This window comes from Myotis lucifugus, unplaced genomic scaffold (genome assembly GCF_000147115.1).
Source record: "Myotis lucifugus unplaced genomic scaffold, Myoluc2.0 scaffold_709, whole genome shotgun sequence".
NCBI lineage: Eukaryota > Metazoa > Chordata > Mammalia > Chiroptera > Vespertilionidae > Myotis > Myotis lucifugus.
The window spans coordinates 44,111-60,746 of record NW_005871757.1 but is presented as its reverse complement, the minus strand read 5'-3'; the positions used below and the strand labels follow the sequence as shown (position 1 = coordinate 60,746).

The window sequence follows — 16,636 nt, the reverse complement described above, 5'->3', positions numbered from 1 at the left end:
CAACTGCCGCCTCGCCTCGGGGCCGGGGCTGGGCCAGGTGCCAGGGCGTCCTGGGAACGGCGTCCCCCGCGCGGCGCTCCCGCAGCCCACTCCGCTCGGCCGACTCGCTCACTCACCACACGCATGCACACTCCTGGCTGGAGGCGATGCTGCGCTCCGGCGGGCGGGCGGGCGCGCAGGGACGGGCACGCACTCCCGCGGCCGGGTCGCGCGCCCGCCGCCACGCCCGTGCACACGCGGGGCACACGCGCGCGCATCGCACACACCGCACGCACGGTGCCCCCCTCCTCCCCGCACACGCGGCCTGAGCACACGTACGCACACACCCGGTATGCACAGCCCAGCGCCAGGTGCCAACCCCCGCGCCACAGGTGGGCCCAGGGTGGGCCCCTCACCTCCCTGCCTCTGTAGCCACTCCAGTTTCTCACTGGGTGCTGTGAGGGAGGGGAACGGGGACCCTCCCCTCAGTCCGGGCTCCGGGTAAGGTCAGCTCCACGCCCTTCAAGCATGAATCTTCTGCGATTGCTCTTTCTCAACCACTCCCATGTGGCTGAAAGTGGCGATGTGCTTGGGGACCGCTGTCATGTCCAGGGCATTTCTCCCTTCAAGTGAGCTCTTCTTTGAGCCTTCAAGACTGGAGGACCCTGAGCCGCTGAGCCCCCTCCCCGCTTCTGTCCTCTTTGCTGATCCCGGCATGCTCAGCAGAGGCTTTCCCAGGCCTGCCCTTACCATTCCCAGCTTCACCAGCACCTCCTCCTCCTTTCCCACAGCTCCATGGGTATGTGTGTTTGGCGGGGAGGCGATGGCACAGAAGCTGGTGCCTCGCTCCCTCTTTAATCATTGCCTCCTTGCACACCGTTGAGTGGTGCTTTGCAGTTTACCAGGCACTTTCCTGCGAAGCCTGAGCAAGCCTCAAGGCGGCTCTGGGAGAAGAGTCTTAAAGGGAAAACCCGTGGACATGGGGGCCAGTGCAGGAAGGAAACTCCGGGAGGACTTGCTGGTGGAGGTGGCCTTGGGGTTGGCTGTGTCTCAGGATGCATGGACTGAGCCTCAGGCAGAGGCCTCAGCAGCTGGGCAGGAGGTGGGGAAGGCTGAGGCAGGGTCTGGCAGGGGGTGGGCTGAGGCCTGTGAGGTCCCATCCCCATCAGCTGAGCTGGCTTCTGGGGAGGGTGACTCCCACTGTCATGTGATGCCTCCGGCCTCAGCACCCTCCTGCCCTTCACTACCCAGCTTCCATCTGGTTTGCTAATGCCTTAGGTGGTGGGAGATCAACCTGCTGGAATCTCCCAGCCCTAGAAGTGTCTGCAAGGTTAGGATCAAACAGAATTTGGAGTCTCTGGTGCAAGACCTAGGGGTGTGTGTGTGTGTGAAAGAGAGAGAGAGAGAGAGAGAGAGAGAGAGAGAGAGAGAGAGAGAGGGAGATTGATTGGTCGGTTCAGCAGGAGTGGTAGAGAAGTGCTTGCCTTGGGCCTCACCCCCCATTGAAATGGACAGCTCTTTTCATTTCGGGCTTATTTAGTTGTTTATCACCTGTTTTTCCTCCCTGGAGTATAAACTCCACTAGAGAGCATTTGTCTTAGTAACACTGTCTCCCCTGCTTACTGGCCTGTGACTGGCTTATGGCGGACAATCTGTAAATATGTGTGGAAAAGACCAGGAATCGGGAGGGGGAGAGGGACCAGATCTGTGCTTGCTGAGTGCCTTATAAGCACCGTCTCACTGAGTCCTTAACCCCGGTCAGCCCAGCACGGCCACTGCCCTGCACCAGGCTTCCTCATCCGAGTCACCACTCCCTGCCCCCCTCCCATCTTGAGAGACAGGCGCGCCTTTCTTTTCCATGTCTTGGGACTTGGGCTGCCGAGATTGGACAGGACAGCGGGGAAGAAACAGCAGGAAAATCAGATTGCAAAGGCTCTGTGTATCGTGACCTGGGCCTCAGTCCCTGCCACCTAAAAACTCGAGGAGATTGGATTAGCTCCGAGTTCCTCAAGAACGGAGTTCCCAGACCTCTTGCAAATGCAGAGTCCTGGGCCCCACCCTGTGCTGGGACAGAGGTGGGGTGGTGGGCAGAAAATGCTGTGGGGGGGGTACGGGGGGGGGGGCCTGCTGGGATTCGATAGCTGCCTTGGCTCCTCTCTTTCTGCTGCTGCAGGAGCGGTGGGGAGCCCAGTGGGAGGCTGCACGCACATTAAGGAGGGGTGGGGCCGGGGGAGGGTCCCGGGAGCCATAGGGGAGGGAAATGGTAGGTGGGAAGGCTGGTTCTAATGGCTTCTGTGGTCTGCCCAGAGGAGGCTTCTTCAAAGGGCTTGGCTTTGGCATTGACTCTAAATTAGGCCTGAGACTCGGGCAGGCAGGCAGGCAGGCAGGCGCTCGGAGGCCTGCTCCCTGCTCGGCTCTCCCTCTGCCAGCCACAGACAACGCCCCTGGATGCGTGGGCCCGGCCTGTGCGTCTCTCTCAGCTGAAGGGCAGGAGGGCTGGGGAGAGTGTGTGTGCTGGGGCCCAGGTGGAGGGTGGGGTCCAAGCCCCTTTGATCTGCCAGCCTGGTTGGGAGCAGGTAATTCGTCTAGCCTCACGCTAGCTGCTGCCCTTCCTACCTTCTGCAGCTGGCGTTGGGGGTGGGGTGGGGTGGGGAGCAGGCTGTTTGCCTTGGCTCCGTGGCTGGCTGTGCCCCAGCTGCCTTCTTGCCACGCCCTCACCCTGCCAGGAGCCCCCGGCCTGAGATCTGGGGCAGCTTCCTCAGGGTGCCTGGCCTCCTTTCCCGGCTCCGAGGCGAGCTGCCCACCTAAGGAGGCTTCTAGAACCAATCGCTACCCTGTGCTCACCCTCCCACATCAAGAGGAACCTCTGGCCTCAGCAGGTGCCCCGAGCTGACCACAGACGGAATGTTGTCACCTTTCACCTACCTCCCGCCCTGGAAGGAACCCACCAGCCCACACTGCCATTGTGGGGCTAGGGTGTCATTTCCTGTGGCCCGGCTCAGGGGATAGTGCAAAGCCGCACGCTCTCCACCTACCCATTGTCATCCTCAAAAATGCCCTGTACTGCTGGCCCCGGGCGGGCGCGCTGCTCGCTGCTGCCCTCAGAGGCGCCCACCCCCATTATTTGCTGGCTGCTCTGCTGGGTGCAACTAGGCCGCCCAGTAACCCTAGCGAAGTATTCTTAGCCCCATTTACAAGATTAGAAACCTGAGCGTTTAGGTTGTTAAAAGACTTATTCCAAGAATCCAGGCTCCCTTCGCTCTTTCGTCTGCTACTGTTCCTCCGCCTCTGCACTGTTGGCGTTCTGGGCCAGACAGCTCCTCACTGTGGGAGGCTGTCCTGTGCATAGTAGGATGTTTAGCAGCATCCCGGGCCTCCACCTTCTAGAGGCCAGTAGTTGTGACAACCACAGATGCCTGCGGACACGCCAGTGTCCCTGGGGGCCCCTTGCCCTGAGGTGAGAGGCTCTGCCCCCTGACCCCCGCAGGGGAAGAGGGGCGTGAACCGAAAGTAGTGCTGAGGAGCTCCATGGGGGCCGGAAGAGGGAGGGCCCAGCTCTGTTACCTACTGGTCTTGTTGACCTGTAGCCATTTACTAACTTTTCCTAACGCTCAGCTTCCTCATCTGGAAGAATGGATAAAAATAGCACCCGCCTCCTGGGACTGGCCGTGCACCTCGTAGCCCGGTACCTGACTCACCGTCAGCACTTAGTAAAAGTGAGCTGTGGTCGGACTGTGGGGGCTCGTATTGAGTTCTGGGCACCCACTGGCCGAATTAGTGGAAGCACGAGCAGAACGACTGCTGCTTAGAATGAAGTGGACTCTACAGGAGGCAGTTTGCACTGGGGGGAGGGGAGACCATCCCAGGTGGTCCTCCTGGTGGAGGAGGTGGGAGAATCATACAGGAGAGAGTCCCAGGGAGAAGGGGAGAGTCCTTCATGCATTTTACCCGAATTTTTTGAGCACCTACTGTGTGCTTCTCCCCAGCCTCTATCCTGGGCTCTTCCCCATGCAGCCTGGGAGGGGTTCTGGGTTTGTTTCCATAAGATGTCATCTCCTGTGCATCGTAGGGCGGGTCCAGGGCATCTGCGGGGGCCCTGACGGGGGGGTTGCCTCCTCTGCCACGGCTGGCGGCTGCAGCCAGCTCGCCAGTGGGCAGGGAGGTCTCGGCATGAGCGTTACGTGCCATTTGGTACTGGGCCTTCAAGCCCCTCTTCTGGGGCTGAGTCATTGCTCCACTGGCCCTTGGCTTTGCTCTGCTGTCTCTGCTGCTACCCCTGGGCACAGTTAGAATCAGATTCCATGTCTTCAACCCCCTCCATTCACCGGGCAGCCGGTGAGATCCGGGTACTGAGCGGGGCAGGGACCAGCCTGGGGTCCCTGGTGGTTGGTAGCAGTAGAGGGTGGACTCCAGCTCCCGGACCACCAGTTCTGGGGGGTGATAGAACCTTCCGGAAGGTGGCCTGCCTTGGTCTTAACTGGAGACCCGCCGCCCGCCTGCTCTTCTCGGGTTGGATCCTGTGCCCACAGTTGGAGACCCCAAAGGTGTGCTCTCTGCCCGGGGTTGGAGGGGGCAGCGCCCGGGGGACGTGGGGGAGGAACCGAGGGGCCTCGGAGCCACCTTGTCCTCCTCTCACACACGCAGCCCTGGCCCCCTGGCTGCACAGTCACGCACCCTGAGAAAGACCCCAATTTCCAGCCAGACTTACTGCTCGCCCCCACCCCGCCTCCCGGGAACCTCCTGACAGCCCTACACACCAGCCAGAGGAAAAGCTCCACATTCAAATGAAGACACTGAGCTCAGGGGTTTCAAGGAAGTCGAGTTGGGTGTCCGCAGCTGGACATGGGGGAGCCCCCGGAGGACCGACCCCAGGAGGACTGTCTAGAGCTGAGCTTTGGGCAGAGGCTGGAAACGATCGATCACCGGAGCTGTTGGGGAGAACCTCCAAGTCCGCTGATAGCTGGCTCAGGACCCACACAAACGGTGTTGCGTCTTTGAGCCTCTGTTTTCTCATCTGTAAAATGGGGATAATGAGATCTGCCAAGTCAGCTGACACCCTCCCAGGCTCCTTCCGCGAGGCCGTGCCGCCCTGTGTCTGCGTGTGCACCTGCCCGTGTGCACACGGGTGTGAGTTCGGATGTGCAGCAGCATCGCGAGCATTTTCTGTGCCCGGAGGCGGTGGGTGCCAGGGTTGTGCTTCTCCGCCTCTCAGCTGCCCTCACCTCTTTCTCAAGACCTCGGCATCAGCCCCTTGGGGCCCTGGGCTGAGGGCCGTGGGCTCCTCTCATGTCATTGTGGGACCTGCGGTTTCCCTGAGGAAGCCCGGCTCCGAGTGGGGCCTGTTAAAGTGCTTATTCAGTTTCAAGTGTTTTGGGAAGAGGCCAGAGGGGCTCTAAAAATAGGGTTTGGTTGGGCACAGGGCACGGGTAAGCGTTCAGGTTTCCCGGCCGCCTCGGAGGATTCCCTGCTCTCCTCTTTGCGTGAGAGACTAAATAAATACCTTAGTACTGGTGGCCTCCTGAGACCGTCTGACTCTTCAAGCATTTCTTAAACACCTTGTGTGCCCAGGAGGCTGGGATACAGGCTCTGCCGTCAGGAAGACGGGGGTTGGAAGGCAGGTTCTGCTGATAACTGGCTCAGGACTCAGACAAACGGTGTTGCGTGTTTGAGCCTCTGTTTTCTCATCTGTAAAATGGGGATAATGAGATCTTCCAAGACAAATGCTGGCTGGCGTTAACTGTCAGGCGTGGAGGAGAAGCAAAAAGATTGTGGAGCCTTCCAGAACCCATAGTGTGCTGGAGGAGGATGGGCCCAATCCAACCGAGCTCAGAGCAAGCCGGGGCTCCTATTTGGGGGGGTGAGGCATCTGAGCTGGGTCTTCCAGGCTTTGGCAGGTTCTGGCCCCCAGGACTTCGTGCTCCTGGTTGTCAGGCCTGGAATCTGCCTCCTGCCCACCCCAGCCTGGCTGTCCATCTGTCCGTGGCCGAGGGGCCCTGTGGGAACTTCCCATGGGAGGTTGTGTCTGTGCTGGGGGCAAGAGGGCCATGGCTGGAGAGCCCTCACGCCCAGCTCACTCGATCCCATGTGTCTGCCCGGCAGGGGGACCCCATTCCTGAGGAGCTCTACGAGATGCTGAGCGACCACTCGATCCGCTCCTTCGACGACCTCCAGCGGCTGCTGCACGGAGACTCCGTAGGTAAATGGAATCCTCCTCCGCCACTCGGGCCTCCCCTGCATCCCTGGGAGCGGGGAGGGGCAGGGCCAGGGCCGTCCCTGCCTTGACATCTGGGGAACAGAGGCCTGTGGCGGCCGGGGAGGGCTGGGCCACACCTGTCTGGGGCAGGGCTGAGTAGGTAGACGGGTTGGTACCTGGGACGTGGGGCGTGGAAGGAGAAGCACCCGCATGTGTCTCTGGCTGGGTGCGGAGGGTGGGGTGCCTGGAGGGGGCGGGCGGGGAGAAGGTGCCTAGGGCATCTGCCCAATGAGTATCCAGGTGTGAACTCAGCCAGGGCGGGCGGTGGTGGAAGAGCCACCACCGTCTCCCTGTCCCTCTGGCCGGGGGCCAGCTCTGCAAGGTCTCCCGGGGACACCTGGCCCAGACCAGCGGGCTGCCCTGCCCCTGCCCAAGAGCACACTCAGCGAATGGGCACGTGCTCGGTGGCACACACGTGGCGGCTGGCGGCCTGGGTGGGGAATGTATTTATAAACGCTGTCTTCAGGGCGAATTCCATTCTATTCTAACCTCTGGCCTGTTCCCTGGAGCCCTGGTCATCACCCGCCCTGCACCCCCAGCTCCCCTTCCCTCTGGGGTTTTGTCTCTTTGTCACTTTGTAATCCTTGCCCAGACTGCTATCTACGGGGGACAGCATTTCCTGCCTTTGTTTCCTCTCCCCGTTGGGCCCCTGGCTCCCTCTCAAAAGCATTCCCGGGCCCTTTCAAACCCTCCTGCGCTGGGGGCTGGTGAGGCCGGCGGGAGGGGGCCCCAGCTGGGCCCACCTATTGTTCACCAGGCCCCCCCCACCCGACGTCTCCCACACCCCCACCCCATGCCCGGCTGGCCAGCCCTGGCCAGCACAATGGGGCAACTTCCAAATTTAGCCTTTCTGCTATTTCTTTCCAAGGGCCTTCGCCCCCACCCTCGGCAGCCCCTCCACACCCCGGGTGGGGGTCGGCCCCGGAGACGAGGTTTTCAATAGGAGGCCTGTTTTGAGGCAACCATGTGGCTATTTTTTCCTAATCAACGCAACCTTTCCACAAAGCACATCTTTTCCCCGTCTCCTCCCCACCAGGGACATTCCAGAGATGCAGAGAGAGGGGAAGGGAGCGGGAGGCGCACAGGCTGACGTGGGACAGTAGCTGGAGGGAGGCGCACCCGTTCTAGGGCCGCCCCCTCCACACGGGACCCCCTGGGAGCCCGCAGGGCCGAGCAGGGCCAGTGGGATGGGAGACCCTGTGAGCCTCAGGCGCTGTGTGGAGGGGCGGGAGCTGGTCCCCGACACCTCAGGGTATTTGCCAGCTTTCAGCCACGAGAGAGCTAGAGGAGTTTGCCCACCGTCAGCACCAAGTCACCGTCCCCCTGCCCAGCCTCCAGCAGCGGAGAGAGGGATGGGGTGGTGTGAGCTGAGGGCTTCCCAGGCCAGAGAAGGGGGCTGCGGTGTGGTGGTGACCTTAGGAAGGAATGGACAGTGTAGGGCAGACATGGGGCAGAGGTCAGAGGGAGAAAGACAGAAACACAATGAGAGACTGGGAGGTGGAGAGAGAGCAAGATCTAGAAGGGGCTGGGTGAGGCTCCCCGATCCCAGCAGCCCCGGCACCCCACCCCTCTGCCTTCAGCCCCCACCCCCATCCCTCTCCCTCCCTCCCTCTCTCCCGCCCAACTGGGCCATTGTCAGGGGCTCCAGAGGGGCTGTGTCCTGGGCATGCGGTTCCCCCTGGGGATTCTGGGAATTTCTCCATTCAGCACTTCCTATGGGAACGCTGGGCGGAGGGGCACTGGAACGTGGCCTTCGGAGCTCTGGGTCTCTGCCCTGCCCGGGAGGCCGAGGAGGGTTCGCGCAGAGTAGCAGAAGGGAAGGGCTATTTTTAACTCCATTCACATGAGTTCTGTCCAGAAATGTGACTGAGGAGCCCAGAGTGGGGCTGAAGCCCCCCCAGAGGGTACCGTCAGGGCCCCACCCCCCCTGAGCCCCGAGTCACCTGGGGTTGGATCCTCAGAGCTAGGACTCAGGTTTACCGGGGGCCAGAGGGGAGCCCCACCCTGCGGGCGGGCCAGCCAGCAGTGACCAGAGTGCATCTGACTGTCCTGCTCTTGCAGATGAAGATGGAGCCGAGTTGGACCTGAATTTGACCCGGTCCCATTCCGGAGGCGAGCCCGAGAGCTTGTCCCGAGGGAGAAGGAGCCTCGGTAAGACCTGGGGTGAACATGGGCCCCCCCGAGAAGGTGGGAGCCAGGGAAGGAGGACCCGTTCAAGGATTTGAGGGTCAACCCCGTTCATCCCCCACTTCGGGCTGAGTTGAGCTAAGGGACAATCGCACCCTTAAATAGCTTACGTTGAGTTGGGTCATCACGTACTCCCCAGCGCACACTGCTTCCTAAATATAATGCTTTTAAGCTTATTTTTCACTACTTCAACCCTAGAATTAGATATTATTGACCCCGTTTTATGGAGTTGGAAACTGGAGCCCAGAAAGGGAAAGAAGTAGGCGTGGCCACACAGCTGACCAGCAGTAGGGCTGGGATCCCAACAGTACCTCTCGGTTGAACCCCTGCCCTCCTGGCTGCGTGTCTGCTGTGCCTGAGGCTGTGTCCTGGGACAGCAGGCCCGGAGCAAAGCCTGGAACCGCTTCCCGCTCGATTGCAGAGCCCGAAGGGCCATGTCGATCCCTAGGTCCCATGGGAGCCTTCCCAGCGAAGCAAGTGCCCATCCCAAGCCCCTCCTCCTCTCTTCCCACCTGCAGTCCCCCCGGTCCTGTAGATGGTGCCGGGGGGCCTCCATATAAGACCGGTGGCCGGGTCCCACTCCTCGCTCTGTGGGCGCGGGCCGCTCATCGGCTCTCCGAGCCTCGGGTCTCTATGTGCACAGTGCCCGGCCCAGCACTGACTCTCCGCTGGCCGTCGGCCAGGTGTCACGCATATCGTGCCGAGGTCTGCAGGTGCTGGCTAGGTGTTGTCATTCTCCCATTTCCTAGACGAGGAAACTGTGGCTGCGAAAGAAGCAATGAGGTCAGGAAAGATTACAGTGTAAAACAGCAAAGCAAAGTGATCACAAGATAACATACAAGTGAGGGCCACATTCGGACAAACGCCCAGGGTGTGAAATCACGGAGGGAACTGAGTGAGGGCTGGCGGAAGGAGTCTGACCTTCACCACACGAGTGCTCTCACGTGACCCTAACAATGGTTCTTGAGTATAGGTCACCCCGTTGGCACGTGGGGAACTGAGCCACCAGCTCACGCCCCACGGCTGATGGCGGCCAGGACTCAGAGCCTCTCCTGACGCGGGAGGAAGAGGGGCCTGGGCAGCCACGCGGCGAGAGCAGGCCCAGGGGCGCCCGCTGCGCTTTCCTGCCAGGCGGGGGCTCGGGGCCGGCCCTCCCTCCTGACAGGGGTCCCCTCTCCCTTCAGATTCCTCCACGGTCGCCGAGCCAGCCATGATTGCCGAGTGCAAGGTCCGCACGGAGGTGTTCAAGATCTCCCGGAGCCTCATCGACCGCAGCAATGCCAACTACGTGGTGTGGCCGCCCTGCGTGGAGGTGCAGCGCTGCTCCGGCTGCTGCAACAACCACAAGGTGCAGTGCCGTCCGACCCAGGTGCAGCTGCGCCATGTCCTGGTGAGCGCCCCCACCCCCACCCCTGCACTGGCCCAGCCGCTGGCCGCTGCCTGCAGGGGCTTGTGCCTCACGGACCAGGCTTCCAATGGGTCGGCTCTGTCCAGAGCGGGTGCTCTCAGGAAGCTCTCTGGACTCTTGTGCTGAGGCTGCCCCAGTGACCTCTGTGGCCGCCCAGCTGCTGTGACCCAAAGCCACAGGCAGACCCCAGGCAGGCTGGCGTAGGACGTCCAGTCGTGGTGCTGCCTCGTCCTTTGCAGGGACACAACCCCAGGTGTCTCTGGAAGAGACATTCTACAAGCACATTGACCGCTCAGAATGTGCTGGGCAGCTGCTCAGAGTCCCCCAAAGCTCCCCCCTGTCCTGGCCCTGCACAGAGAGGAAGGCTCCCCTGTGTCTGCCAGGCCCACTCACCTCCCGGGACAAGCTGTGTCTTTAATAAAGAGGGCGCTGCCCGAGGCGGGGGGCGGAGGGGGGCAGCCCTTAGCAGGAGTCTGAACCTGCCTCTTTTCTGGAAATACTGGGCCACCCTGACTCAAGGGGGCTTTTTAGGGTGGAGGCCGCCCCGGGGAGCTCCTGATCGCAGGCAGGCAGAGCAGTGTCAGGGGGGCCTCGGCCTCTCTGATTCGTGCGGGAGGGCTTCTGCAACCCCTCGGCCAGCCTCACCCGCACACCAGCCGGGGCTGGACCGAACACTCTGCTGGCCCCACCTCGCCCCCTCCCCTTCCTCGCACCCACCTTCCACCACAGGCCTGGGCCCCGCGCCCGAGATGACGTGTCACTCTCCACCACGCCGCCCACTGTCACGCTATCTCCTGTCCCCAACGCTTTAGCTCTAAAGATGGACACCTGGCAGCTGCCCTCCCCCTTCCCGCCTCCCTCCTGGATAAAGCCTCCCCCCACTTCCTTCCAGACAACCATCTCCCGCCTCTGCCACAGCCCCTGACCTTGGCTGGCGCTCCAGGAATGAGGACACCACAGGCCCGCACTCCGCCCGGAAATGCCTTTCCCCCTCTCTGGGAGCCCGAGGGGGCTCCGGCCAAGCCGAAGGCCAGGGTGGGAGGGCTTGTTTTGATGGAAAAGCTACGAGAAGGGCAGAGGCCAAGGTCCTGCTATTGTTTGGGCCGCAGTGTCTGCCCTGCGGCTCTCAGCTCTCCAGGCTTTCGAGGAAAGATCCCCGCAGGGGATGCAGGGGCCGGGAAGAGCAGGCAGGTGGCTCCCTCAGCCCCTTCCCGCTGGTCTGACGGAGGCACTGGGGTGATTCTGTCTTCCAGGTGAGGAAGATTGAGATGGTGCAGAAGAGGCTGATCTTCAATAAGGCCACCGTGACGCTGGAGGACCACCTGGCCTGCCGGTGTGTGACAGTGGTTCCTGCACGGCCCGTGAGCCGCACCACAGCGAGCTCCCAGGAGCAGCGAGGTAACTGTCGGTCCAGGGTGTGCCTCCGACTGCTCAGCCGGGCAGCCCCCTCTCCCATGGCAGCTGATTTGATGCCACAGCCCCCTCCTTGGTTGAATGGGAGCATGGAATGGGGAGGAACCAGGGCCTGGAGAAGAGAAGACTTCATGCATATCGTCTTCAGATATTTGACACCTTATCCTGGGGATGAAAAAACACATTAATTCCTGTGGCCTTGAGGGGGAAATTAGGGCCAAGGGGCAAGGCCAGCAGACAGAGATTTAACTCAAATACTAGTCAGGGGTCTGGGATGGCATCACTTTCCTTGTGATGGAGTGAGTTTCCTGTCACTGGAGGTGTGCGAACAGAGGCTGGCAGCCACGCAGCAGGGAGTGAGAGACAGGGTTGAACCAAAGTCTCATTCCCATCTTTAGATTTCACAAATCAGGGGCATCGTTAGGCTTAAAGAGTTGAAAAGGACCAAAAAATGATCTGGTTCAATGGCCTCCTCCACATTGTATAGAGGGGGTGCCAGAGGCCCAGGGAAGCTGAGGTCTTGCTCAAGGTCACACAGCTAGTCCCAGGTCTTGTAACATCTAGTTCTGGGTGCTTTAGACTCTATCCGGCTGCCTTTTCTCCCTCAAAAGTTTGCAGTAAGGTCCTGGTTGGTGTGGCTCAGTTGGTTGGGTGTCGTCCCATACACCGAAGGGTTGCCGGTTCGATTTCCAGTCAGGGCACATGCCCCAGGTGCAGGCTCGATCCTAGATCCTACCAGGGCCGTACAGGAGTCAGTGGGTCAATGTTCTGCTCTTACATCGATGTTTCTCTCTCACTCTCTCTCAAAAAAAAGGAATAAAAATAATTTTTAAAAAGTTTGCAGAAAGGATCAAATGAGAATCATTAAGATAATGCAATTAGAAGAACATAAAAAAAATCACCCAAGTTACTGTTTTGATTTTCAGTAACATTCTTTTTTTAAAGAATAGATTTTTAATATTGATTTGAGAGAGAGAAAGGGAGAGGGAGAGAGAGAGAAACATAGATGTGAGAGCAAGACATGGATCAGCTGCTTCCCGTACGCCCCCTACTGGGAATCGAGCCTGCAACCTGGGCATGTGCCCTGACCGGGAATTGAACTGGGGCCCTCTTGGTGCATGGGGTGATGCTCAACCACTGAGCCACACTGGCCGGGCGCTTTTCGGGAGCTTTCTATTGTTAGGGGACAGAACGGTGCCACCGTGATTTCTTATTAACAAGCCTCTTGAAGGCAGGGCCGTCTCAGCCTTTTCATTCTGTTCCCAGAGCCACGCTGAGGCCCGGATGCCCGGGGAAGGCTGATAACCTGACAGCTGCAAACTGATGTATTGTAGGGTATTTATAGAGTTAACGTGGAGAATGACTTTTCTACCCAGGGAAATTTCTATTCTTTATGTTTAGAATAGGTTTTTTGTGTTTTTTTTCACATGCATTTGTTACACGTGGTTTTCCAAACCATTTCCTTGGGAGGCACGTCGCACGGTTAGCATGTAGATAAGGCCTTGCCGTTTCAGGTGTAGCATGTTGGCCCCATGGGATGGTGCTCCTGGCAGCTGTCCAGAGCTGGGCCCAGGCTGGGTGGTGTGGCCGTGTGACGTGGTGGTCAGTGTCAGACCTCTGGGCTCCAACCTCTGCTCTGTCCCTTCTGAGCCGTGTGACAGCCTTGAGCTGGCTCGGGCTTTGCCAGCCCAGCGTCCTGCTGGTGGCCTGGTCTCTGGGTGGGAAACTCCAGCCCTTCAGTGGCTCTCCTGGTGCAGAGGCCCTGGGTCCCTGCACCGCAGAGCTGGGCCAGCTGCCTCGTGGGAGGCCAGGTGTTGGCCCCCCAGAGCCGATGGGCCGGGGAGAACTCGGGAGTGTCCAGGAAGAGACGGGCCTTGAGCTTGGCAGAGTTTTCCCTGCCCCGACTTCCAGCGGAGGGCTTGGCAGTGTGGACTGGAGAGGCAGATCCCTGGCTTACATCCCAGCGCCCCCGCCTCAGTTTCCTCATCTGTTAAATGTAGACACGTACCCCCTCTGTGAGGGCAAACGTTGCCAGGTGCGTGGTAGGTGCCAGCGCGGAGTTTCTGGCCATGTCTGTGTCTTATCTCCTCTCCCCAGGAGGCCAGGGCGCTGGCGGCTCAGTTGTAAAGATGTGGGAATTGAGGCCCAGAGAGTTTCCATGATTTGCCCCAAAGAACACAAAAGATGGGGACCCAGGTGGTCTGGCCCCGCGCCGGCTCTGGCCTGCCCGCTGTGCTGCTTCTCCAGGTGGCAGGGCCCGGCGGGTGACAGGTGCAACCGCGGGAAAGGCCCAGCTCTGTGTGTGGTTCTGGCCCAAAGCCCAGGACTGCAAGGGGCCGCAGGGTTGGTGGGAGGAGAACTCAATAGGGGGTCAAGCAGAGGAAATAAGACAACAGGGAATAAGAGCCGCTGCCGGTCGGTCGGCCAGATGGTCGCTGATCACGCCTTCCTCTGGACTTTGTGGCCAGGACCACACCGTTTCCTTCTGTCTGGTCTGTGGGCTGTCGGGGCTCAGCAGGGCGGTTCTGCTGGCATCTCTTGTAGTTGCTGTCAGTCACCTGGAGGCTGCACGGGGACAGCTGGGCCTCTGTCCCGCTCCCTGTCACCCAGGGGGTCTCTTCCCTGTGTGGCCTCCACAGCAGAGCAACCAGACTTCTTGTGTGGCGGCACAGGGCTCCCCAAGGTGCAAAGGTGGGAGTTGCCAGGCCCTTTTAAGGCTCACGCCTGGAATTGGCACAGCGCCACTCTGCCTCCTTTTATTGGTTAACAGATCCAAGTTCAAGGGGCCTGGAAATAAAGGGCATGTCAGTGGGGTACTGACCACGAACTTAAGCTACAATCTATTCCCCTCTGTGTTCGCCAGCACGCTGTCATTTATTCCTTCCACCAGTCCTATCTGGTGGGCAGTCTTATTACCCCCATTTCACAGATGGGGGAACTGAAGCATGGAGCAGTTCAGTAACTGTTCCCAAGGCATGTACAGCTAGTGAGCAGTGGAGTTGGGATTCGAACCCAGGAGGTCTGGCCCCTTCCCTCAGCCCAGAGACTCTGGGGAGGTCTGTGGCAGGCCTTGGTGGAGAGGGGTAGGGCCCCCCATCCCTACCCCACAGGGCCTGTCAGCCTGCTGACAACACCTTCTTTTTCTCAAGCAGCCAAGATGCCCCAAACTCGGGTGACCGTTCGAACGGTGCGAGTCCGCAGGCCCCCCAAGGGGAAGCACAGGAAGTTCAAGCACACGCATGACAAGAAGGCGCTGAAGGAGACCCTGGGAGCCTAGGGCGTCTGCAGGAGAGCGCGGGCAGGTGAGGACAGGCGGGGAGACGGGGGCCCAGACCTTGCGGCCTGGGCTTGGGCTGGGGGAGGGGTGAGGAGGGGCGTTTTCCCATACACCATGTGGGCCCGAAGCTTGGGTCCCCTCTGCCCAGTTATCAACGGAGTTTTTCCAGGGGGCAGGTGGGCGGGAGGCTTGGAGACCCCAGCCCAGCTCTGTCCGCAGAGAATGGACCCCCTATCCCTCAGCTGTCCAGCCCCAGCGCTGCTGGAGATCAGGGACGACCAATGGACCCCAGCTCCCTGCCCCCAGCAGGGGGGCCTGTGCCCGGGGCATGTCTCTGAGCCCCGTGTCCCTCTGCTTGGCTTACAGGGTTATTTAATAAGGTATTTGCTGTATCGCCCCCATGGGGTCCTTGGAGTGATAATATTGTTCCCCTCGTCCGTCTGTCTCGATGCCTGATTCGGACGGCCAATGGTGCTTCCCCCGCCCCTCCACGCGTCCGTCCGGCCACCCCTCTGCCAGCGGGTCTCCCCTCAGCGGCCTCCAGCGTCTTGCCCGGAAGCTTGAGAAGGAAATGAAGGATCTGGACTCCATCGAGGTCTTCCCTCCCTCCCGACCCCGAGGACCTGGGATAAGAGCACAAGAGAGACTGAGGGGGGAGGGGCCCCCTGGCCGGGCCACCCGAGCTGCGGACTGGCTCCGAGAACCCTGCCCGCGGCCCCGAGGACCTCTCGGCGGTGGCCTGCCTGGTCCTGGCCCCTGGGCAGTCTGATGGGAACACCCCCAGGCCGGCCGGAGCGCCCCTGCTCCTGTGGCCGAGACCAGGCGGGGAGCACAGACTGGAGAAATCCCTCCCACAGAGCCCAGGCCCAGTCGCCCTCCCTGCTCACCTGTGCTCGCAGCCGCCTTCTTTCCTCTATACATACGACATCTGTGAAGATGTGGACTCCTCCGGGCAAGTGCGGCCCGAGCGCAGGCAGCCTAGAGCCATTTCGAGGGGTTAGAGATGAAGTTTGCTCAGAGGTGGGTGCAGGTGGGGACCTGGGCATCCACTGCCTCCTCCGTGCCCCCTTTGCTTCCTCCTCCGTTTCACCTCTCTACCTCCACCCTGCATCTCCCTCTGGTCCACCGAGGGGGCGCCCCTCCTGGAGGCTCCTGTGACCCGAGGGCCTGCTCCCGTCTCATCCCAGCCCACACTGCCATGCAAGGCCGCGCAGGGCGCCCTGCCCAGGCCGCACGGCCCAGCGCACCGCAGGCGGGACCACTGTCCACATCACAGGCCCGGCCCATCTGTGTGTTTATTATGCCAGCTTCGGGCAGGGGGAGGACACGTGTCTTTTCCGAATGGACACAAGGCTCCGTGTGCACTGGCTGTGCCCCTGGCCCGGCCCCTGGCTTGGATGGCCGGACAGGAGTGAGCTCATGGAGGGCCGGAGGTAAGACGTGGTCCGTCTGGCCTCCATTTCCCCACGTCCTCGCCCAAGCAGTCCGGCTCCCAGGCAGGTGTGAAAACTCAAGGGAAAGTCTCCAGTGGGGGTGGGGGCACACTCCCCCATCTTAGACCCTTTTGAGTTCCATCTCTGGTGGCTGGGCTGGGGGAGGGGAAGGGGAAAGATCCCCAGGCCCCTAGGGGTGGGTTCTGCGCTCCCTTCCCATCTTCTACTGCACTTCCCCCCCCACCCCCCCACCCCCAATCTGCTTCCTTCAGTTTGTAAAGTCGGTGATTATATTTTTGGGGGCTTTCCTTTTATTTTTTAAATGTAAAATTTATTTATATTCCGTATTTAAAGTTGTAAAAAAAATAACCACGAAAACCAAACCAAATGAATCCGCCCAGGTCTGTCTGTTGGCGCCGTGTGCGTGGTTACCCTTTCCGCGTTGGCAGAACTTGCTGACAGCTTGCTGCGTGTTCCTCTCACTCCGGGAGGCTCGGCGCACGCTCACGCTCACACACACACACACACACACACATCCCCACATGCGTGCGCACACGTGTGGGCCTGCTGCTCCGAGGGAGGCCTCTGCCTGGGGGTGGGCAAGAGCCACCCAGTCCTCCCTGTGGGTCTTGGTCCTGCAGCAGCTCCTGGCGCCTGGACCCCAGACCCGGCCTTGTGCCTCTCAC

At 60.6% G+C, this 16,636-nt stretch overlaps 1 protein-coding gene across 4 annotated transcripts in view; it reads left to right on the top strand.

Moving 5' to 3' along the window:
* PDGFB (platelet derived growth factor subunit B) overlaps positions 1 to 16,306 on the top strand; it is an 18,092-nt gene extending 1,786 nt beyond the window's left edge. Inside the window, exons 1-7 of one of the 4 annotated variants that reach the window (XM_023746618.1) lie at positions 228 to 329; positions 6,079 to 6,175; positions 8,294 to 8,383; positions 9,604 to 9,809; positions 11,081 to 11,225; positions 14,390 to 14,542; positions 14,884 to 16,306. In XM_023746618.1, coding sequence (XP_023602386.1) covers positions 6,109 to 6,175; positions 8,294 to 8,383; positions 9,604 to 9,809; positions 11,081 to 11,225; positions 14,390 to 14,517 — 636 coding nt within the window. In that variant the 5' untranslated portion in view covers positions 228 to 329; positions 6,079 to 6,108 and the 3' untranslated portion in view covers positions 14,518 to 14,542; positions 14,884 to 16,306. Of the gene's footprint in view, positions 1 to 227; positions 330 to 6,078; positions 6,176 to 8,293; positions 8,384 to 9,603; positions 9,810 to 11,080; positions 11,226 to 14,389; positions 14,543 to 14,883 lie in introns of those variants that run through there. The other 3 variants (XM_023746617.1, XM_006105649.3, XM_006105648.3) reach the window with 3 other exon arrangements.
* Positions 16,307 to 16,636: the final 330 nt, after the last annotated feature.